The 18,591-nt window shown below is 37.9% G+C and overlaps 1 protein-coding gene across 2 annotated transcripts; it reads right to left on the reverse strand.

The window, feature by feature from the left end:
• Positions 1-1,098: 1,098 nt before the first annotated feature.
• ipcef1 (interaction protein for cytohesin exchange factors 1) lies at positions 1,099-13,774 on the reverse strand. Of its 2 annotated transcripts, XM_047344936.1 has the most exons (11): positions 13,503-13,774; positions 11,114-11,167; positions 10,735-10,774; positions 10,096-10,265; positions 6,606-6,679; positions 6,093-6,164; positions 5,940-6,004; positions 5,621-5,745; positions 3,087-3,426; positions 2,743-2,933; positions 1,099-2,627 (listed from the first exon to the last, which is right to left on the reverse strand). In XM_047344936.1, the coding sequence occupies exons 1-11, from the start codon at positions 13,575-13,577 to the stop codon at positions 2,427-2,429; spliced, it is 1,407 nt and encodes a 468-aa protein (XP_047200892.1). In that variant the 5' UTR covers positions 13,578-13,774; the 3' UTR covers positions 1,099-2,426. The 2 variants fall into 2 exon arrangements, with proteins under 2 accessions (XP_047200892.1, XP_047200893.1); XM_047344937.1 differs by lacking the exons at positions 10,735-10,774; positions 11,114-11,167; positions 13,503-13,774 and adding an exon at positions 10,501-10,586.
• Between the last annotated feature and the right edge of the window lie 4,817 nt (positions 13,775-18,591).

The following is an 18,591-nucleotide window of genomic DNA, read 5'->3' on the forward strand; positions in this document are numbered from 1 at the left end:
TGGGGAATTTGCAGAGAGACGCGCGACCGCTAGTGGCAGCTTTGTGGAACTACATGTTGCACTAACTAGAAATGGCATTTAGTTCATATGCATACAGTGCGTTGCAAAAATATTATCTCTTAAGCTTTGGTTTTTACATGCCTTCACGTTACAAGCGCGTTCCTTTATATATTTAATTGGCATTTTATGGGATAGAAAAACAGAGAGCAGTGCGCAATTGTGAAGTGGAATGAAAATGATACACGGTTTTCAAATTTTTTACAACTAAAATCCCCAAATTTATGGTTATGTATACAGCCTCCTTTAATTTGATACCTCCTACTTGAAAACATTGCCTTCAGAAGTCACCTAATAAGTAAATAGAGGTTTCAGAGCTTTATCAGGAAACAAATAAACAAAGCACACAATAAAGACCAATGAACACACTAGACAGGTCCTGGGTAAAGATGGGGAGAGGTTTAAAGCAGGTTTAGGCTATACAACAACATACAAGCCTTAAGGCATCTGACAGTGCACTGTCATGTGGCAAAATCTGTTATATTAGGACACAGCAAACATGTGGTGGGAGTTGCTCTGGTCAGATGAGACCAACATTTGTACTTGCAAGATGCTATGTTTGGAGTACACCTAACGCACCATCCCCATTGTTAAACACGGTGGTAGCAGCACCATACTGCGGGGACATTTTCTTCTGCAAGGGTAGGGTAGTTGGTCAGAGGTGGTGGGAAGATGGACGTGGAATATCTGGGAGATATGCTGTTGAAAGCTGCTAAAGAGTTTAGCCTAGGGCAGAAGTCCACCTTTAGCAGAACACATAACTCCAAACATTCACCTAGAGCTACAATGAACTTGTTTACATCAAAGTAAATTCATGCGTTAGAATGACCAAGACCAGAATCTAAATGAAAATCTGTTGCAATAGTTAAAAACTGCTGTATGCCCACTCCATGCAGAGCTCAAGCTTTTTTGCAAAGACAAAAAGGAAAAAATGTGTCTATGCAAAGCTGGGTGAATACAAATGTTTGGCACTTTTCTTGTAAAACACTGCAAATCAAGGCTCTGTAGCATACAAAGGGCTTACAAGGAACAGCTACTGGAAATTTTGGCATTGCTTTATTTTTTTCATAGCAAAAAAGCACTACAATTATACTAGAATAAAAAGATACACATTATTATTTACACATTTACACAAAACCTTAACGTGACAGAAAGATGAAAAAAAATGAAGAAATGTTCACATGGAGCCTGGCTGGACCCCCTTTATCAGGTTCTGTAATCATTATATTACATATTTAAGTACTTAAACCTGCTCCTGTAAAGTCACATAATTGGGGATGTCTTTGAAGCCGTTTAGACCAAATCTTGCAAAAAAACAACAGAAATAAAACAATTTGCAAAAATAAACCAGAGCCAATACAGCTGTAAACTGACAAACCTCTTCTTTAAACCGAGATACTGTTTTTATTGGGAATGTTATGTAAAGTGAAAAGGCTCTTTTTCAGTTTTATTGTTGCACATTTTAGAGTAGAATTGTTTACCCATTTCTATGTAAAAAAAAAAAATGTGGATGATCCTCTACCAGCTAAAATTCAATCATATCTGAAAGATGGCTGATGCTAATATCCATTTCTGTAAAGTATTTTGGGCAACAATGCTAATGAAAAGTTGGCCGGCTTTTTTAGGAAGGTTTATATCACACCCAAATAAAACAAACATATTGTCATCGTTTATGGGTTCTAAGCACAATTTTAGTGTTTTACCAAATTTTTAAACTGCATAGAAACAATAAATTGACTCATGAATCTGAAATTATCTGGATTTGTGATTTATTGTAACTACAGGCCTTATTGTTCAGTCAGAACAGTTAATATAAAGCAAAACTTGACCTCAAGAGCACAAGGAAAGAATCGTGGCAGTAGGCTTGCTTGTAACAGGCACAGATGGTGCATGGCACCAATAATTGGCACACTAAAACTTAAAAACAACAATCTCAGAATTTGTTCACTACAGATGAATACAAAGTAGATAAATTACAGTGAAATACAGTGAAAAAAACAAAACAGTGTTTCCGTGCGGAAGACAATAAATGTCTTTCGATCTACTAAATTATTTCTCTCAATAAGAGTTCCAAGGTGTGAATTAAAATGTTAAAAACAGATGTAAAACTATCTAATCCTACCAACATGACAGAAAAGTAATACTAAAACAGAATTCACATATTCATGTGTATTGCTCATGTTTCCATCTCAATATATAAAAAAAAAAACAACTTTACAAATTCATATACATGCTAAACAGCATATAAATATGCGCTTACATGGAACTGAAGTGTCAGCTGACTAAATCACAGCAGTGTGAGTGCATTCACATAGTATGCAATCATGAGGTCCAAGTCAAAACACAGTGAAATAAGTCATGAGGAGTCCTTATAAACTGGTCTCCGCAACAGGAGCAGCAGTGACTGATGCTGCAGCCGTTACAGCCTCTGGCGCCCCCTTGCGGTGGTCTTTGACGCAGATCTCCACCATCAAAGGCGCGTTGGCCTCCTTCCATTCTCTGAACTTGCCGGAGGTAATCTCTGGGTCTGACAGCACCTGCTCTATTGCCTGCAAGTCCGCTTCTTTAGACTGTGCCAAAAAAAAAAAAGAAAAGAAAAGAAATGTAAAATTTGTCTATTTGTTATCCACACAAAGAAATGTCCAGATGATTTCAAAACCTCAAAAGTTATTGTGTATCATGTACCTTTAACGTGCTATTGAGTGCCCTGATGTGGTGTAGCTTATTATTAACAGTCTGGTTTTTACAGCGTTTAACAAAAGAAGCCCTGAATTCCCTTTTTGTGGATGGTTTCCGATCCCCTATTGGCGAGAGGCTGGCCTCCTTTAAATGAATGTATAGCTTTTCCATTTCATCTGAGGTATTCTCACAATTGCCTGCAAAAGGATAACATTACAGTTTATTATACAGCATGATGAGTATGTGAGCTGTAGGGGGTTAAAAGGTAAAATTAAACTGAAAAAAAGCACATACAAGTAGGAAAGCAAAAAAAAAAAGAAAAAGAAATCCAAACTTAAATGACAACAAACCTTCACTTTGAGGACCTAAAACATGCCTCTGCTGCTTCCCATGCACCGCAGGCCTCTCCTTGTTGGACCCCTTTGAGTCTGAGGAGTCCTGAGGAACCACACTTTCTGACGCTCCTCCCCCTTCCGTACTCCCTTGTGGCAAATGTTGCTCGTGGACCTGGACAGCGGACGTTTCCCCGGCCAGAGTAGAAGACGCCTGCGATACGAGGTCCAGCCAGGACTGCCGCTGCTTGGCAAGCGAGGAGGCGGAGCTCTGCGATGTCATCGTACTGACTCGGGAGGAGAGCAAATCGCTGGCTTCTACAGGAGCTGTGGAAGAATATGGGGGTGGAAGAGTACCCTAAAAGAAAAACAAAACAGATGTGTTAGATGCATTCATATGTCTCGAGCTTTTTAACATTTGTTTACGTTACCATCACAAACATGAATGCATTTTATTGCGTTATAGCTATTTCTGTGAAGTTTGGCTTTGTAACGTGACCAAAAAATAAATTTAAAAAATCGGAAAAATTGGGCATGAATACTTTAAGGCATATGTTAAAAGTGCTTGTGACAACGAATTTTTATGACAAATCCAATTACATTTATAGAAAGGAAACATTAAAAAAATATTCAAACGTAAATTCATGCCACTGAATTGAACAGTTGTTGATATATATATATATATATATATATATATTTATTTATTTACATATCTCACTAAAAAAGCACCTCCAGATGACTCCTTTGCGATTTTGTTGTGCTCTTTTATGACGTGAAAGGGGAACCCCGGCACATAAACTGACCGCTGCTGCATCGGCTGACAACACAGACAGTAGAATCTGATGTTTCTGTAGATATCTTTCAGTCACTATCACAGAGAGACGAAGCATAGTCAAAAAAAATGAAAGTCAGCTGTCATCAGACGGTAGAGCACAGGTTTTGTGCGCAGCTCCTTATATGTTGGAGCCGCTAGAAGAGCTGACACTGCCACACGGCACTGAAACCAGAGCGTTACCCCCAATTTACACTGCATTCTCTCCACTCCGGTACAAACATTGGAGTAAATACGCAACCATTATAGTCAAGATACACTGACTCCACAGGTTGGCAACTTGCAGGCAGCCATCCAGCAAAATTCGATCAGTCTATTTTTGCCAGATGCCATAGCACGGCCGAAGTCAATCTGCATGAATCATACTGCACCAAAGGGAAACACAACGAGCACAAAGTTTGGATTTTCAAAATAATTCACTAAAGACGTACTAGCTCCTGCTATTTAAATAAATACATGCATATATTTGTATATACATATTTATATATTAGCAATTGTTTAAATTAGATGAATTAGTTCAGTTACTGGTCTATATACATTAACTAAGGTATTCTAAAACGAACAATTAAACATTAAATGCACCAAACAAAGCAACAAATATAGCTTCACTGCACTCAGTGTACTCACTCATTGTAGAACAAAATAGGAAAATATCTGAATGCAAAAAAGTTAAAGTGAAGCAGCTTTAACTGGTTTAACTTCCACAGAATGAGTTTTTTAGGACTTACTTCCGTATTTTTCGCAGCAGACCGGACTGCAGTGGATACAGTGTAAATCCAGGGTTATAGTATTTAAAGCACCGAGTGAAACAACCGGAGGCGAAGCTGAGCAGCATGGAGCAGTAGCAGCAGACACAGCAGATGTTTCAAGACACTACCTGTTTTTTTTGTTTTTTTTTACTTTTTATTTAAATCTTTAGAGAAACACTGACTTGAATATATCGTATGTAATTTAGCTTATTTTAATTATAGTAATAATAATAATTTCTGATTTTTAATTATTATTAACAGTACTTTTGCAACAGGGAAGTATTTGTAGATGCTGAGCAACAACAACCTTTTCTTTGGCGATCTTTTCACATCAGATGCATGAAGCATCGTGGCTGCAGCATCTGCTTCAACATTCTCCTTCGTCTGGAAGACATCCCGACCACTGACATAATTTCTCTTGTGAATTCAGAGATTTCTCGTTTAAGGCAGTTTGCCGAGAAGTCCTCTGATCACAACTGGCTGTGCGTTGTGGGACCAGCTCTTCTGTCCCTTCTCAGTTTTCCAGCTCTGATCCTCTTCACTTCAGGAAAGTAGTGCAGACTAACAGCTGCTGCTGTAGTGTTGCTGCCACCACCAGCAATGCACCGTTTCACCACATTAACGCTGTCTTTAACGCAACTTGTCTTCTACCTGAACAGTTTATCATTGATGCTCACACAATGAATGACCAGAGACTTCCCCATTCACGTCACTTCCGGGAGACTTTGGACTTGCAATTTTTAACCACAAAATATGCCTTTTTGTGTTACAATTGTCATTTATTTCATCTAAAATCCTAATATAAAGTCAATTACTGCCCATTTTGTTCAATATTAAGATGTTTTCCCTGAATTTCTGCATTTGTGGGAAATGCGTGTCACAGGCACTTTAAAGCTATTTATTAAATGACAAAAAGAGGAGAAACAAATCATAGAATGATTTGGGGGCTGTTTTTGTGGATCTTGCCTGACCTGATGTGTGCTCCCAGGTGGATCAGGCACATCCAAAGAGTGTCGTAAGGTCTGTTCTGAGTATGGCGGAGGGGGGATCTCTGTGCTCTCAGCTTCTTCATGATCGCTGGCTTCACTATAACACTCTGAGCGTCCATGTTCGTATGAAGAGAAACACAAAAAACACAGATTTGTAAGATGACACATTGATTACCCAACAAAAAAAAAAGTTGTCCTAATATGGGATTGTCACACATGCTTGGTGAATCGGGGACAAATACGTGGCTCTAAATTTGTGGTCACACCTGGGATTGAAACACATGTTTAGCACAGGGCTTACCAGCTGCTGTGGTTTGACCCGTTTGCTCATAATGAATGGAGGCCAGCCCAAGCTTATTCAACCACCTGGAAAAAACAAACAATCTATCTTTTAATATATATTATAAAAAAAAAAAATCAGTTTTCAAATAAGTAATACTCTAACATAACTTACAGATTCATGTCCTCATGGCTCTCAGCAGCAAAATAAAACATCATGACCTGAGGATGGCAGGCTTTGAATGCGCTTTGAGAGGAGAAGCAGACAGGAGAGCATTTAGAGAGCCAGTTCATAGAAACCTTTAATGCACAAGATTATCTCGCTAGACACCCACAGATACGTAATACTGGATCATTGTTCTCGGTACAAGAATACAGTATAATATTTCTTGTGGTTTCAAACTACTTTTAGTGGAAAGCGTCATGATGTTTCTGTGAAAATCAATGAAAATAACTCCGCAATGAGATGTGATCAGTGGAAAAGGAAGTGATTTTTCTATTTCAAAGATCCCTTTTAAGTCAATATACTAAATAAACACTTCCTGTCACAGTGTGTGGGAGCATTTCGTATGACACTGTTGGTATAAATGCAGATCCATGTTAAATCACACAAAGTGATGTTTGCTAAATCACAATCACATCATCCAAATGAGACAAAAAACTGAAAGAGGGAAAACTTTGAGCTTACTGCTTTTTCTTGCACTCGATGGCTACATCTATCACGAAGTTGGCGAGGTCAATGTAACCCTCTGCTTTCTCAGCCTGCAACACAGAAATTGAGCAACGGTGAGCAGTATGTAGTAGCGAGAGTTTTCAAACCACTTCCTGGTAACACCATCGCCAAGCTGCAGCTGGTGACATACAATAATTCTGACCAAAGCCATCGCGCCAATTTCAGTGTCGTTAAAAAAAAACGTACTGAATTCTTCTGTTTCTGATTTTCACACTTTAATGTTTTTGATTAAACTAAATGTTATATCAATTGTAAAAAAAAGGAAACAAAAAGCTGTTCTTAAATTCACTGATATCTATCAGTCTGGAAATGATTAAAAGGGTATTTCTAAGGGTTTAGCACAGTGAGAAATATTCAACACCAATGGAGAAAACATGGAACAGTGGAGAACCTTTCCAGGAGTGGCTGGACTACCAAACATTTCCCTCAACAACTTACGGTAGACGCCACAAAAGAACAGCATATGCCTCAGTTAAGGTCAGTGTGATCGAATAATGAGGATTAAAAAAACTGGGAAAAAATTGCAGCCATGAGAGAGTAGAAAGGTGAAAAACAATACAGGTCAAAAAGAACATAAAAATTTACACTGATGAGATAAAAGTGGAACTTTTTGGAAAGTGTCACGTTACATAAAAGTAACGCAGCAATTCAGGTAAAAGACATCATACCTACAGTCAAACATGGTGGTGGCAGTATGATAGTCTTAGGAGGGGAATAGGATTTTAAGAATTTTGAATTATCATAATAATGATAAACTAACTGATGATTGCAATATCTTATTGACCTGGTGCAGTACAGTAGCCTATTTTACAATGTGTGAGTTTTATTATTACAGGAGTATTTGTGGGACCATGACTGTAGGCAGTCATAGATTTAAAGCCAAACGAATGTGATAAATTATTTTTAAAACTTTTAGCGTGCAAATGATGCAAAGCACACTAATAAGTCCACTAATACTTGGATCAGAAATTTTAAAAAACAAAGTTTTGGCCTACTCAAAGGCCTTAAATCCGACTGAGATGGTGTGGCAGGACCTTAAACAGGCTCTTCATGTTCAAAAACCCTCCAATAGTTCTAAACAATTCTGAAAAGAAGAGTAGACCAAAATCCCTCTACAGTGATGTACAAGACTCATCACCAGTTATTGCAAATCCTTGATGGCACAACCAGTTATTGGGTTTAAGGAGTCATTACTTTCTCACATAGGGCCAGGTTGATTCAGATGGCTTTTTCCCCATTAAATGAAATCTTCAGCAGAACACTGCATGTTGTTTACTCAGGGTTATCTTGGTGTGAAACTACAATTGATTTATTTGAAACATTTAAGTGTAACAAAAGTAGTAAAAAAAGCAAAGACTTGTCACAGCACTGTCTGTATAGATGTATGTCTTTCTGTGTGTAACTGGGCTGACGGTCTGGTAGTGACAGACACGTACAGGAAACACACTGCAGTTCCTGTTGCGGCAGACTGGCAGGGGTCAGAGGTGGAAGAAACTCCACGCCGCTTCACTCTTCGTTAATAAGGAGGAGTGTTAAGTGTGTTAAAAGCAAAACATGTTAAAAGTTGTACTGACACACTGTCATAATCGGTCTTTGCTACTGTAAGCAAAAATGTTTTAGTATTCCGTTTATTTGCAGTTACAAAAAACAGCATGTTGATTCACTTTCACAATTACAAGATCTTCATAACGTTTGGGAAACAACATTCCTGTCGAAGCACTGCAAACAATTAAGAGCATGTTTAATTAATATAAAAAATGTATATTTATTGATTTTGTTTCCCAGTTATTGTAAATTTACCAACATTTTAAAAAGTGGGAAATTAAGATATGAATCATACCCTGTTTAGGCTAAAATAATGTGGTACGGATGCCAGTAATTAGTCAAAATAACTTTAGGAAACAAATAACCAAGCAAAACCAAAATATTATTTTGCTAAGACGTTTTGTGGCCAAAACTTGATGTGACTCAACTCCACCACTCAACAACAACACTGCTATGCCTGTTCTGTTTCTCATGTTTTTGGTCATGAAGAATATATTTACTCAAGATTCCGATCAAAGAACGCACCATCGCAGGCGCTACCACGTCACACTGACAACACTCTTCAGCGGGAAGACTCAAAGTTAGACGCTTTCTGTATCAGTGAGGCGTTTAAAAAATGAAGTCAGAGGAAACACTGAAGTACACAATCGAAGAATGTATTTAAAAAGGCAGCTTTATTTTCAACATGTCTTTTATATATCCAGGCCGAGAGAGAGAAGACGACAAGAATTTTAGCAGGTAAGTAGAATAAACACAGGGTGGTAAAGTTGCTGTCTTTCGAACTTCATTCTCCTATGAAACAAGCTGAGATTTGCAAAAAGCTGCCAAAATGGTCAACATTCTCAAGGGAATACAGGTGAGGCTAATCACCAATATATATGTTGCTAAACTTCTCAACGATTTTGTCTTTGCTTTGAAAAAATCCCTTTTTTACAGCAACAGCTCTCGAAAACATGCAGCATGAAGTTGCCTCTCTCCTAGTGACCTCTAAAGAAATGAGCTGGCAACAAAGTAATTGTTCTTCTTTTACAGTTTCACTTTACATATAAAGAGTCTTCAGACATGATCTCGAGCACCAAGTCCACAGCTGCTTTGTCACATCACTCTGTCATAGCATTTACCAGCAATTTAGACAGTTTTGACGAGCGAAGCATAAAGTGCATCATAAATTTGCAAAAACATGCGGGCAAACAATTTTGTCATATTATATCCATGTTATGAACCAACAGCAATGTATTGCATTATTATGAAGAGAAAGGGAAATTGTGGTTTTCAACTTTTTTAACAAAGAAATATCTGTAAATGTGGCATGATTTTGCATTCCTCTTTACTCTAACCCCTAAATAAAATTCAGAAAGACAGACTAAAAGAATCCCGTTGTTAAAATGCCAAAAACAAAACTTAAAAAAAATAAGTTTTTAAATTTTTGTTGAGTTACAGCCATGAACAATTAACATTATTGTGGCATACTAATGTTAAATCACAACAATGTTGTGTTGGTCTACTATATAACCTATGCAAAGTAGTTGGTTATATAATAGATCAAGACATTATTCTTCACATTCTTTTCCAACTCTATAGTTATGGACTACTTTGCATAGAGCTGGAAAATTATAATGCATTGTTTTCAAATGTTTCTACAAATAGATATTTCAACAGTGTGGTGTGCGTTTATATTCAGCTCGATATACTTTGATGCCCATAAACAAAATCCAGTGCAACCAATTTCTTTTAGACTATAAATAAAAAATCCCAATAAAATGTTGATGTTGGGATTGTTACCTAGACAACAGGTTGGTGTAAAGCAACAAAACGTCCAAAAGTTTTAGCAATTCTTTAAATTTCGGACAACAAAATGCTGGGCTGGGTCTACATCAAACACAAGCCTCTCTTTACTCACCAACTGGTTGGTGTACCAGTAGAGAGCCGTCTTCTTAAGAACAAACCAGTACTTCTTCCATTTGATCCCCAGGAAGCCCTTCGTCTCCTTCTTCCTGTAAAGCCAGCCCTGGTGATCTGGCTGACCGAGCTCTTTGACGGAGATTCGTCTTCTGCTCATGGTACCATTGCCTGTGCATAAAAGAGGCATGCACCTGAGACCACAGAGACCTTGTTACCAGCAAGTGAAGCATTAGCTGAAGCATCTAGGCGAATTCTAGCATCCTATCTGACACGCATACAAAGAACATGCCCATCACAGCCAATGAAGGTCACATAACTGATCAATACACTAAAAATAACAAGCAACCCAAATAACATAGACAACATGATCAGCTCCAAATTGCTGTTATCCAGTAATTCTTACCTGATGTGATAATTAATGATGCAACATTAACAAATATGAAAACTAAACTTAGACGCTCACAAATGAGGAGAGACGATGCAGAGCACCAGAGCAGAAAAGAAGAGAAGTGATAGTAACTGTGGGTTGTCTTAAACCCCTCTGTACGCAATAATTGCCCTACTGCTTCTCACACGCCCACCGGTGGTCTAAATTTACAGCTGTAGGCAACACTTGTTTCAAAAAGAGCCAGCTTACCTCCTCTGCTCTTCTTCTTCGACTTGTGCCGCAGGGAGACCTTTCAGGGAGGACAACGTGGAGGTCAGACAAGGAAGACAAGAAGAGAAAACTTTTACACGCAACAACTGAGAAGAAAATGATCGCTGAACATCCTGTTTCTCGCATGCACCAACTTTTTTTGATGCTCTCCGACCTTCAGCTCCTGCCTAGTCTGTGTATTTCCCCTTATTCTCACTGCCTTAATGTGAATTTAAAACAAGAAAAAGGTAGAAAACGGCCCTCCACCCTGCTGTGAAAGCTCATCAGCTTTGTTAATTCGTATACTAAACTCTGTCATCAAAAAATAGAGAAGCAGAAGTATAGCCTCTGTAAATGTCATGAAAAAAAGGATACTCACAGGGTTATAGTCATCAGCAGCCATCGAAGGAGACACTGATAACGGGAAGGCAGCCTGTTGAAAGAAACCAGCAGAAAAACGAATTGAGAGGTGTGTAGGGTGACAACATCTCTACCCACAAATAATACAGCAGAAACTGATTTTTTTCCTTTTGTTTCTTGAAAAGGAAGTGTCGTCATAGGCAGAGAAGTACTAACAACTGCTTTTTTTTTTCATTCTTTTGCAGAAATAATCGTGTAGAAAATGTAGAATTTCACCATCAGTGTGACAGGAAAGTGAGTCAGAAAAATGGCTAAAACTTTAAAGTTCAACTCCCAATCAGCACTGACTCACAGCTTGTGCAAAAATGCCCACCATCAGCAGTTTCACTCTGACACATAAATGAAATAACTAATGGGGAATCTGACAGAACCCCATTTTGGATTCTAGGTGCAAAATCTCATTTTTTGAGGGACGTGCACGACATGTTCAGTTTTGCTGTTCAACATCCTAAAAAAAAACAAGGCAGCATTGAGAAATCCACCCTGCAATTATTGGCTAACTTCCTCTGTACTCTTGAGTTCCTCATTTGTGAAGTTAAAATGCTGCTAGAGTTAGCAAACATCCTCAGTAAACAGATAAAAAGATTTTCACAGCTGAAAATCCCTTTGTGATGCCCCACTTTGCTTCTGTGTTTTCTGAGAATTAAGATCATTTCACCAATCCAGATCTTCTACTTTGAACCAAGACTATATGTGCATCTTAATCAATTAGAAGATAATACAAATATGCAATTTGTATAATTAATTTGATTGAAAATATAAAACTAATGTTTTATAGTGATATATTTTAAGTGTTATTTTTTATGTTAATGGCTTACAGCAAATTCAGACCCAAATGTCAGTTTCCCAGACATTTAAAAAATAAAGCCAATACATAAATCTAACAGAAAATATTTCTAATACAGAAATGTTGGGTTACTGAGAAGGAGTGCCCATGCACTCCAAGGAAATTAGGTCAGGTGTGTTTTCTGTGATGAAGTGCAGTGATACCATGGTCATTAAACCAGGTGTTGGTGCTTTTGGCAGTGTGGGCAGGTCCTGGTAGAATATGAAATCAACATCTCCATAAAGCTCATCAACACAAGCAAAGCATGGAGTGTGCAATAATTTCCTGCAAGATGCGTTTGCTTCACGATCCTCTCAAGGCTGTGGCTTGTGAGTCTTTTTATGTCACACTTTTTTTCTTCCACTCAACTTTTTGTTAATATGTTTGGATCCACCACCTTGTCAGCAGCCAGCTATTTTAGCAATGACATTTTGGCATACCTTCCTTGTGTGTGTTAGTTATAGATGTGTATGTGTGTGTGTGTGTGTGGGGGGGGGGGGGGGGGGGGGGGGGGGGGGGGGCAGAAATTCGGCCAGAGACACATCTTAAAGCTGCAGGACGCCGGCCCTCAACAAGAGTTTCACACCCCTAGTCCAGGTCATTACCTAACAGTTTTGTATCTTAAAGGGTTAACCCTGAAATTTGATGTAATGATTGACTTCTGAGTTTGTGTTTTCATTAGCTGTAAGACATAATCACCAAAATAGACACTTTATCACTGTATGTAACGAATATATATGCAAGTTTCCCTTTTAAATATCTTTAGAAATTCCAAAAATAACTATTGTTTCTGATTATATCTCAATTTATTGAGATACTTTCGGCAGATTTGAATATTTAAGAAAAGAAAGTTGCAGATGCTTCAAACTTTATAATAACTCACCACAAATTCAATTTCCAAAAGTCCCCAGACTAAACAGGAAATGTGTTTTTATTTTAAAGTGAACACTTTTACAACCTGAACAGCGCAGTGATAGAAAAAAAAAAAAAAAAAAACATGGCTACAAATTTTCATCGAAACTTTTCAATTCTGTAATCGTAATGTAGCTATGTTTTCCTCTCTTCTCTTACACAACACGTGTATCAGATCGTACGTCCGGAGCGCTTGAGCTCTCTTGATCAACATCGACACACTAACCACAGCACAAGCGTGACTGTGAGATGTGCATGTAAATGCTCTGTTTAGTAACTAACTTCCTGATTGTTCTTTTCTTTTTTTTTTTTTTTTCCAGATACAAAAAAAAAAAAAAAAAAAAGAAAATCAGCTGCAAATCAGATCTAGTTCCCGAAACCAACACATAAAAGTCTCATTTGTGCCGACCACGGATTGGGCTTAATCAATAAAATGAAAAGGACTTTTTATAAATAAAAGTGTTAACATATGTGACAAATAAATCCAGAATTTCTGCAGTTATGTTTGAAATTAATCTGAACCATTTGAACCCAGACAGATCCATTAGCCGAACCTAGAAATAAGTAAACAGAAATTCTATACACAAATATAATAAAACACGAACTTTACCTGCCACCACAATCTCAGTGAACGTAGTTTGACCCGAACTCTCCGCTTAAAGTCTGACCAAACCTTGCAGAGCATGTTTGCATCAAGACAATTAGTGAGAGCACAGGGAACCCCAACTGGTTTCAGCTGAATTCAAGATCTCTCTGGGTGTAACCTTGCGCATTTCAGATAAAGAGGGTCTTCTTTCTAGTGTTCAGAGGGGCATTTTAAAGCGTTTTCTTTCCGGTGTTACACCGAAATGCAGACAAAATTACTGCTTTCTCTCGGAGATAGAGGGACCTCACAGTTACAGCTTGTAACCACTGGGTGTCGCTGCGTCCCCACTACTTAAAATCTTTAGTCACCTCATCAAAAAATACTGAACTGGACAAAAACAAGAAGTCTTTCTGGGGTTGTGCTTCATTTACAGCTTTGACACCTTTGAAAAATGTGATTCGCTCGTGGCTTGTTCAGATGATGTGAAACAAATTCAGTGACTTCATGAGAATGCTCTTTAGTGGATTTCAAAGGCTTCATTAACAAAAAATTATATACTAATCCACTGATGATAGTAAGAAAAAATTTAACTGCTTTAGGATCACATCAGTGAAGTTTACGCAAAATTTACAAAGGTGCACCTTATCAATAAAAGAGATGAAAACCATAAAAATTCCATATTTTCAATTTTTTAAAGAACAAGATTTTTGCTTAAAAATGCATCTTTTTCTGGCTGCACGGTGGCACAGTTGGTAGCACTGTTCCCTTGTAGCAAGAAGGTTTAGCTGGGTTTGACTCCCGGCCAGGGGTCTTTCTGCATGGAGTTTGCATGTTCTCCCCGTGCATGCGTGGGTTCACTCCAGGTACTCCGGCTTCCTCCCACAGTCCAAAAACATGACTGTTAGGTTAATTGATCTATCTAAATTGCCCTTAGGCGTGAATGGGTGTGTGCATGGTTGTTTGTCCTGTCTGTGTTGCCCTGCGATGGACTGGCGACCTGTCCAGGTTGTACCCCGCCTCCTGCCCATAGACTGCTGGAGATAGGCCCGACCCTCAATAGAAGAAGCAGTAGAATATGACTGACTGACTGAATTCATCCTGCTTCCATATTTAGCCAGGTAACTGTGTTCAATAATAAAAAAAATAAATAAATAAAACAAACTAAAAAAGGACAGAAAAAACCCTCTGTGTTGTCCTTAGAAGGCCACCAACAACGATCTGGGGTACAAATAAGTAATTTGTGCTTAAAACAATTTTGATGAATGCTATAATTGTCAGGTAATCTGAAACAAATTCATTTCCCTAACAGGAATCCTCTTCACTTAAAGTCCTGACAGTAAGCTAAGATACATTATTACCTTTATATATGAATGAATTAGTAAATGACATGAAAATAAGATAAATTTACTACAAAAGGATTACAGAATTGAAATTCAAACATTTTGTATTGAATCAGTAAATTAGTTGAAAACTATACAAATCTGACTAACTGGAACAGGTTTATGTTATGCGTATTCTACAAAAATTAAAACAAAAATAGAACTAAAACAAAGCATAGGTTGTTTTGTTTTTTTGGGCAAATCTTTTTTAGATTAAATTCGTGATGGTGATAAAATTGATGTAAATTATTATTATTCCTATATTTTAAGTAGATACATGTTGCCTCAAACATATTTAAATGTACATTGGAATATGTTCGATGTGGAAAGTTCACTTCAGTTAACTTGACATAAACAAGCACAATTTAAAACAATATTGCTTAAAATATATAAATATAACCTTTTCTGATTCAAACAAAAATTTCATCCCAATTTGTTTTCAGTTAATTTTATGATTAAAGAGAGATTCAGACTCAGCCCTTTGCTTCTTTTAAGTTATTAAATTCAACTCATTAGCTTTTCAAAATGTTAAATAACAATTTCCTGCATGCCTCACAGACAGAAACAGTGACTAAATCCTCTCAAATTATATATTTTATAGTGAGAAGGTCATAACAGAGCTAAAAGGGTGCTTCTAAATTACTTTAAGCTAAGATGACACAAGATCACAGCAGCCTCCAAGAAGTATCAGGGGAACAAATGTGTTTTATCTTACATTTCTTCTGTTAGTGTTGTGGGAAGCTGTGTCCTGCCTTTCATCACTCCTCACTTCCTCAGCGGGGGAACATGTTTGCAGCCACAACATCACTGCTTGAGTTGGGTCTGTGCAGAAGCTTGGAAATCCTAGTCTACAGTACATTTTCTATGCTAAGATGACAAACACATTCCTGAATCCTGCATTATTAAGATCTCACATTTGTGTTGAAGAAGACAGAGGGCCTCACCTCTTTTTTTCCCTCCTTTACACTTGTTTTTGGAATTTAAAAAGAGGTCTGAAGTGGCTTTCAAGAGACACTTTCCCTCTTTTTGTCTCCCAGATTCCACTTCCTCGCCCTGCAATTTGTTGTCGTACTTTATCGAGTAACTCTGAGTTAAGTTAATTTTACTTTGTTCATCTGTGTTTAGGTGGAAGTGAGGTAATCCTGCCTGTGATTCATGTCAAAAGCCTCACGCTTTGACAGGATTGGTCACACCACAGTTGATCTCCATCTCTCGCCATGATTCAGGCTGAGAACCGTCATTAGTTGATACCCCCGCCCCACCACCCAGTGTGGGAGTGAGAGGGGGGCAGACAGAGTAGCCATTATTCAGCAGGTGAAACTCACATAGGGAGCAATAGGGGGGAGGGAGAAGGTGTGATAACAAGATAGCATGCTCAGTTTGATGGCTGCATGCCTTTCCCTTTTGCAGCTGGTGGTCAGCAGGCCTAGCTGGAAATATACCTCTGAATGACAAAAATAAGCATTTCTTTTGTGCAAAACCTTATTTAAACAGAAGCTAACAAGAACAAAAAATCCAGTTTTCTTTGTTAAAGACTGAGACCAGAGTTTTGTAGTTTTTTGTGCAACAAGCCAAAACTGGTTCACAAATGTGTCCAATCTGGGTTATTCACTTGCCACCAGTGACTCTGTGTGCAATCCATTTGGTCCCTGCAGAGATGTGTAAGTGGTATGTGTAGCATTGAGGGATTGACAGTAACTCATGGCAATGTGGTGTAGGGTTTTTTTTTTTCCCCTACAGAGACATCAGCAAAACCCCCAGTTTGCCCTTCTGGTCATCTCATTTCCACACCTGCCAAAACTACAGGGTGCAAGATCAATTTTCCACTTGAGGAACATTCAGAAAACACCACAACACAGACATACTTCTGCATTTTTGTTTTGTGAGGAGACAGACATTTTTTCTGAGCAGTTCTAACCAAAATAATAAACCATTGCTTAAATATGTGGAAAACATTCATTTAAGCTGGCAATCATATGACTTTTTAATAGGAAAACAAAAGACTGTTTTAGTTGTAATCTGCAGCTATGATTAAATAACTAACCCAAGCGAAAAAATAAATCAAGCTATTTTTGGGTTTGTACATTTTTATATTTTAGGTCATGAAAAATGTCTGATTCAGCATGACATATTTCTCTGTCCTTATTGATAAAGGATGAGTCAAGTGCTGCTAACCAATTGTGCTTGGAAAACAAGTTTTAGCAGTTTGTTTTGGTTAAAGCATTTGGCAGGATTGTCACAATTTTTAAAAATTCATAGTTTTTAGAATCACACTTCCAGAGTTCTCTGAACTTTCTGGACAATTTTCAAAGCATAAATACTGAATTAATGGTTGATATCCCTGAAGTAGTCTGGCTTTAAAAATGGAACCTGCAGGACCGGTTGGTTGGCTGTTTGGATGGACAGATAGAACTATAAGAGAATGAGACTGGGGATAATGTCCAAAAATATTAACATTTTCCACACTTTTTCTTTTTCCACATTTATCCAGACCTGGAAAAAAACCTGAATCAAATTTAATAGTTTTCCAGACTGCATAGGAATGCTGAGAAGTGTTGATGCCAAAGTAGAAATGCCATAATAAACTATTGCTGCACATTTTTATTTAGGAAAGCAAATAATACATTATTTGCAAATCTTTAAATTAGTCTCATTATTTATAGATCTATATATTTTTGGTAATCAGGAACCTAGTTAGTTTTCCATGATAAAAGTATTCAGACAGGCAGAAACCCGTTGTTAACAAAAACATGAGGTAGGTTACGCTTCTGTTCTCCGTTCTGGTGGATTGTGTATGTTTGACAGTGTGTATGTTGTGTTATCTCAGTGTTAAATGTAATTGATGCCCTTGATTTTACTGCCTCTTTATCGATACTGAGCCCAGATAAATTCCTTTAGGTTGCAGAAAAACATTTTGCAAACTCCCACTGATGTATTCAAACAGTGTCACAGACAGAGGGGTGAAAAATAGTCTACTTACTGCTTGAGAGAAGGACCAAGATCGCATATGTGGTTGATTGTATCTGTAGGAGCAAGAGAAAGATAATTCTTGGTTTGAGACACATCACATAAAAAGCGTCAGTATGCACTTTATAGTAAACGTTAGCTTAAACAAACCCCAGTCATGTCTTAAAGAAAATCACAGAAAAAAGAAAAAAAACATGCTCCTTGTTTTTAGAATATCCGTAACCACTCATTAGGTTTATCTGATCCAATCTGGTTGAGCATCCATGGAGACAGTTTAAGGGCTGCATTTAATTGCTGTGCTTCTCTGATAAGATCCTGGAAACAACCGACTGCATCATGGGTAGAGAACAAGCTTGTTCTCACTGCACAAAATAGTCAATTTACCTCAACTTGGCCTCACCCTGCAATTTCAAAACATGGCTGTTGACTCCTGTTTCAGCAGCTAACATTTTCTTGCCCTCCACCTCCTTTCATCTCCCATCTAAATGATGCAAATTTTTTCCTTACATAAGTTGTATCTTGCTGTATGAATGGGACCAGGAGGAGCATTCTGTAAACACTTAAGTCACGAAAAAAGGATCGAGTGACCGGCCAAAATCAAGGTGACACCTGATTACATCAGTCAAACCCTGTTTCATGCCAGAGCCCTGTGTTTTTAACAGCCACCAGCGATGAGTCAAAACGCTTTCCAATGAGATTTACTGGTTTTATTTTCCACAAGTGTGTAATTTCTTTTGATCAAGCATGGAACAAACCGGATATTCTGC

This window comes from Girardinichthys multiradiatus, chromosome 19, assembly GCF_021462225.1.
Source record: "Girardinichthys multiradiatus isolate DD_20200921_A chromosome 19, DD_fGirMul_XY1, whole genome shotgun sequence".
Classification (NCBI taxonomy): domain Eukaryota; kingdom Metazoa; phylum Chordata; class Actinopteri; order Cyprinodontiformes; family Goodeidae; genus Girardinichthys; species Girardinichthys multiradiatus.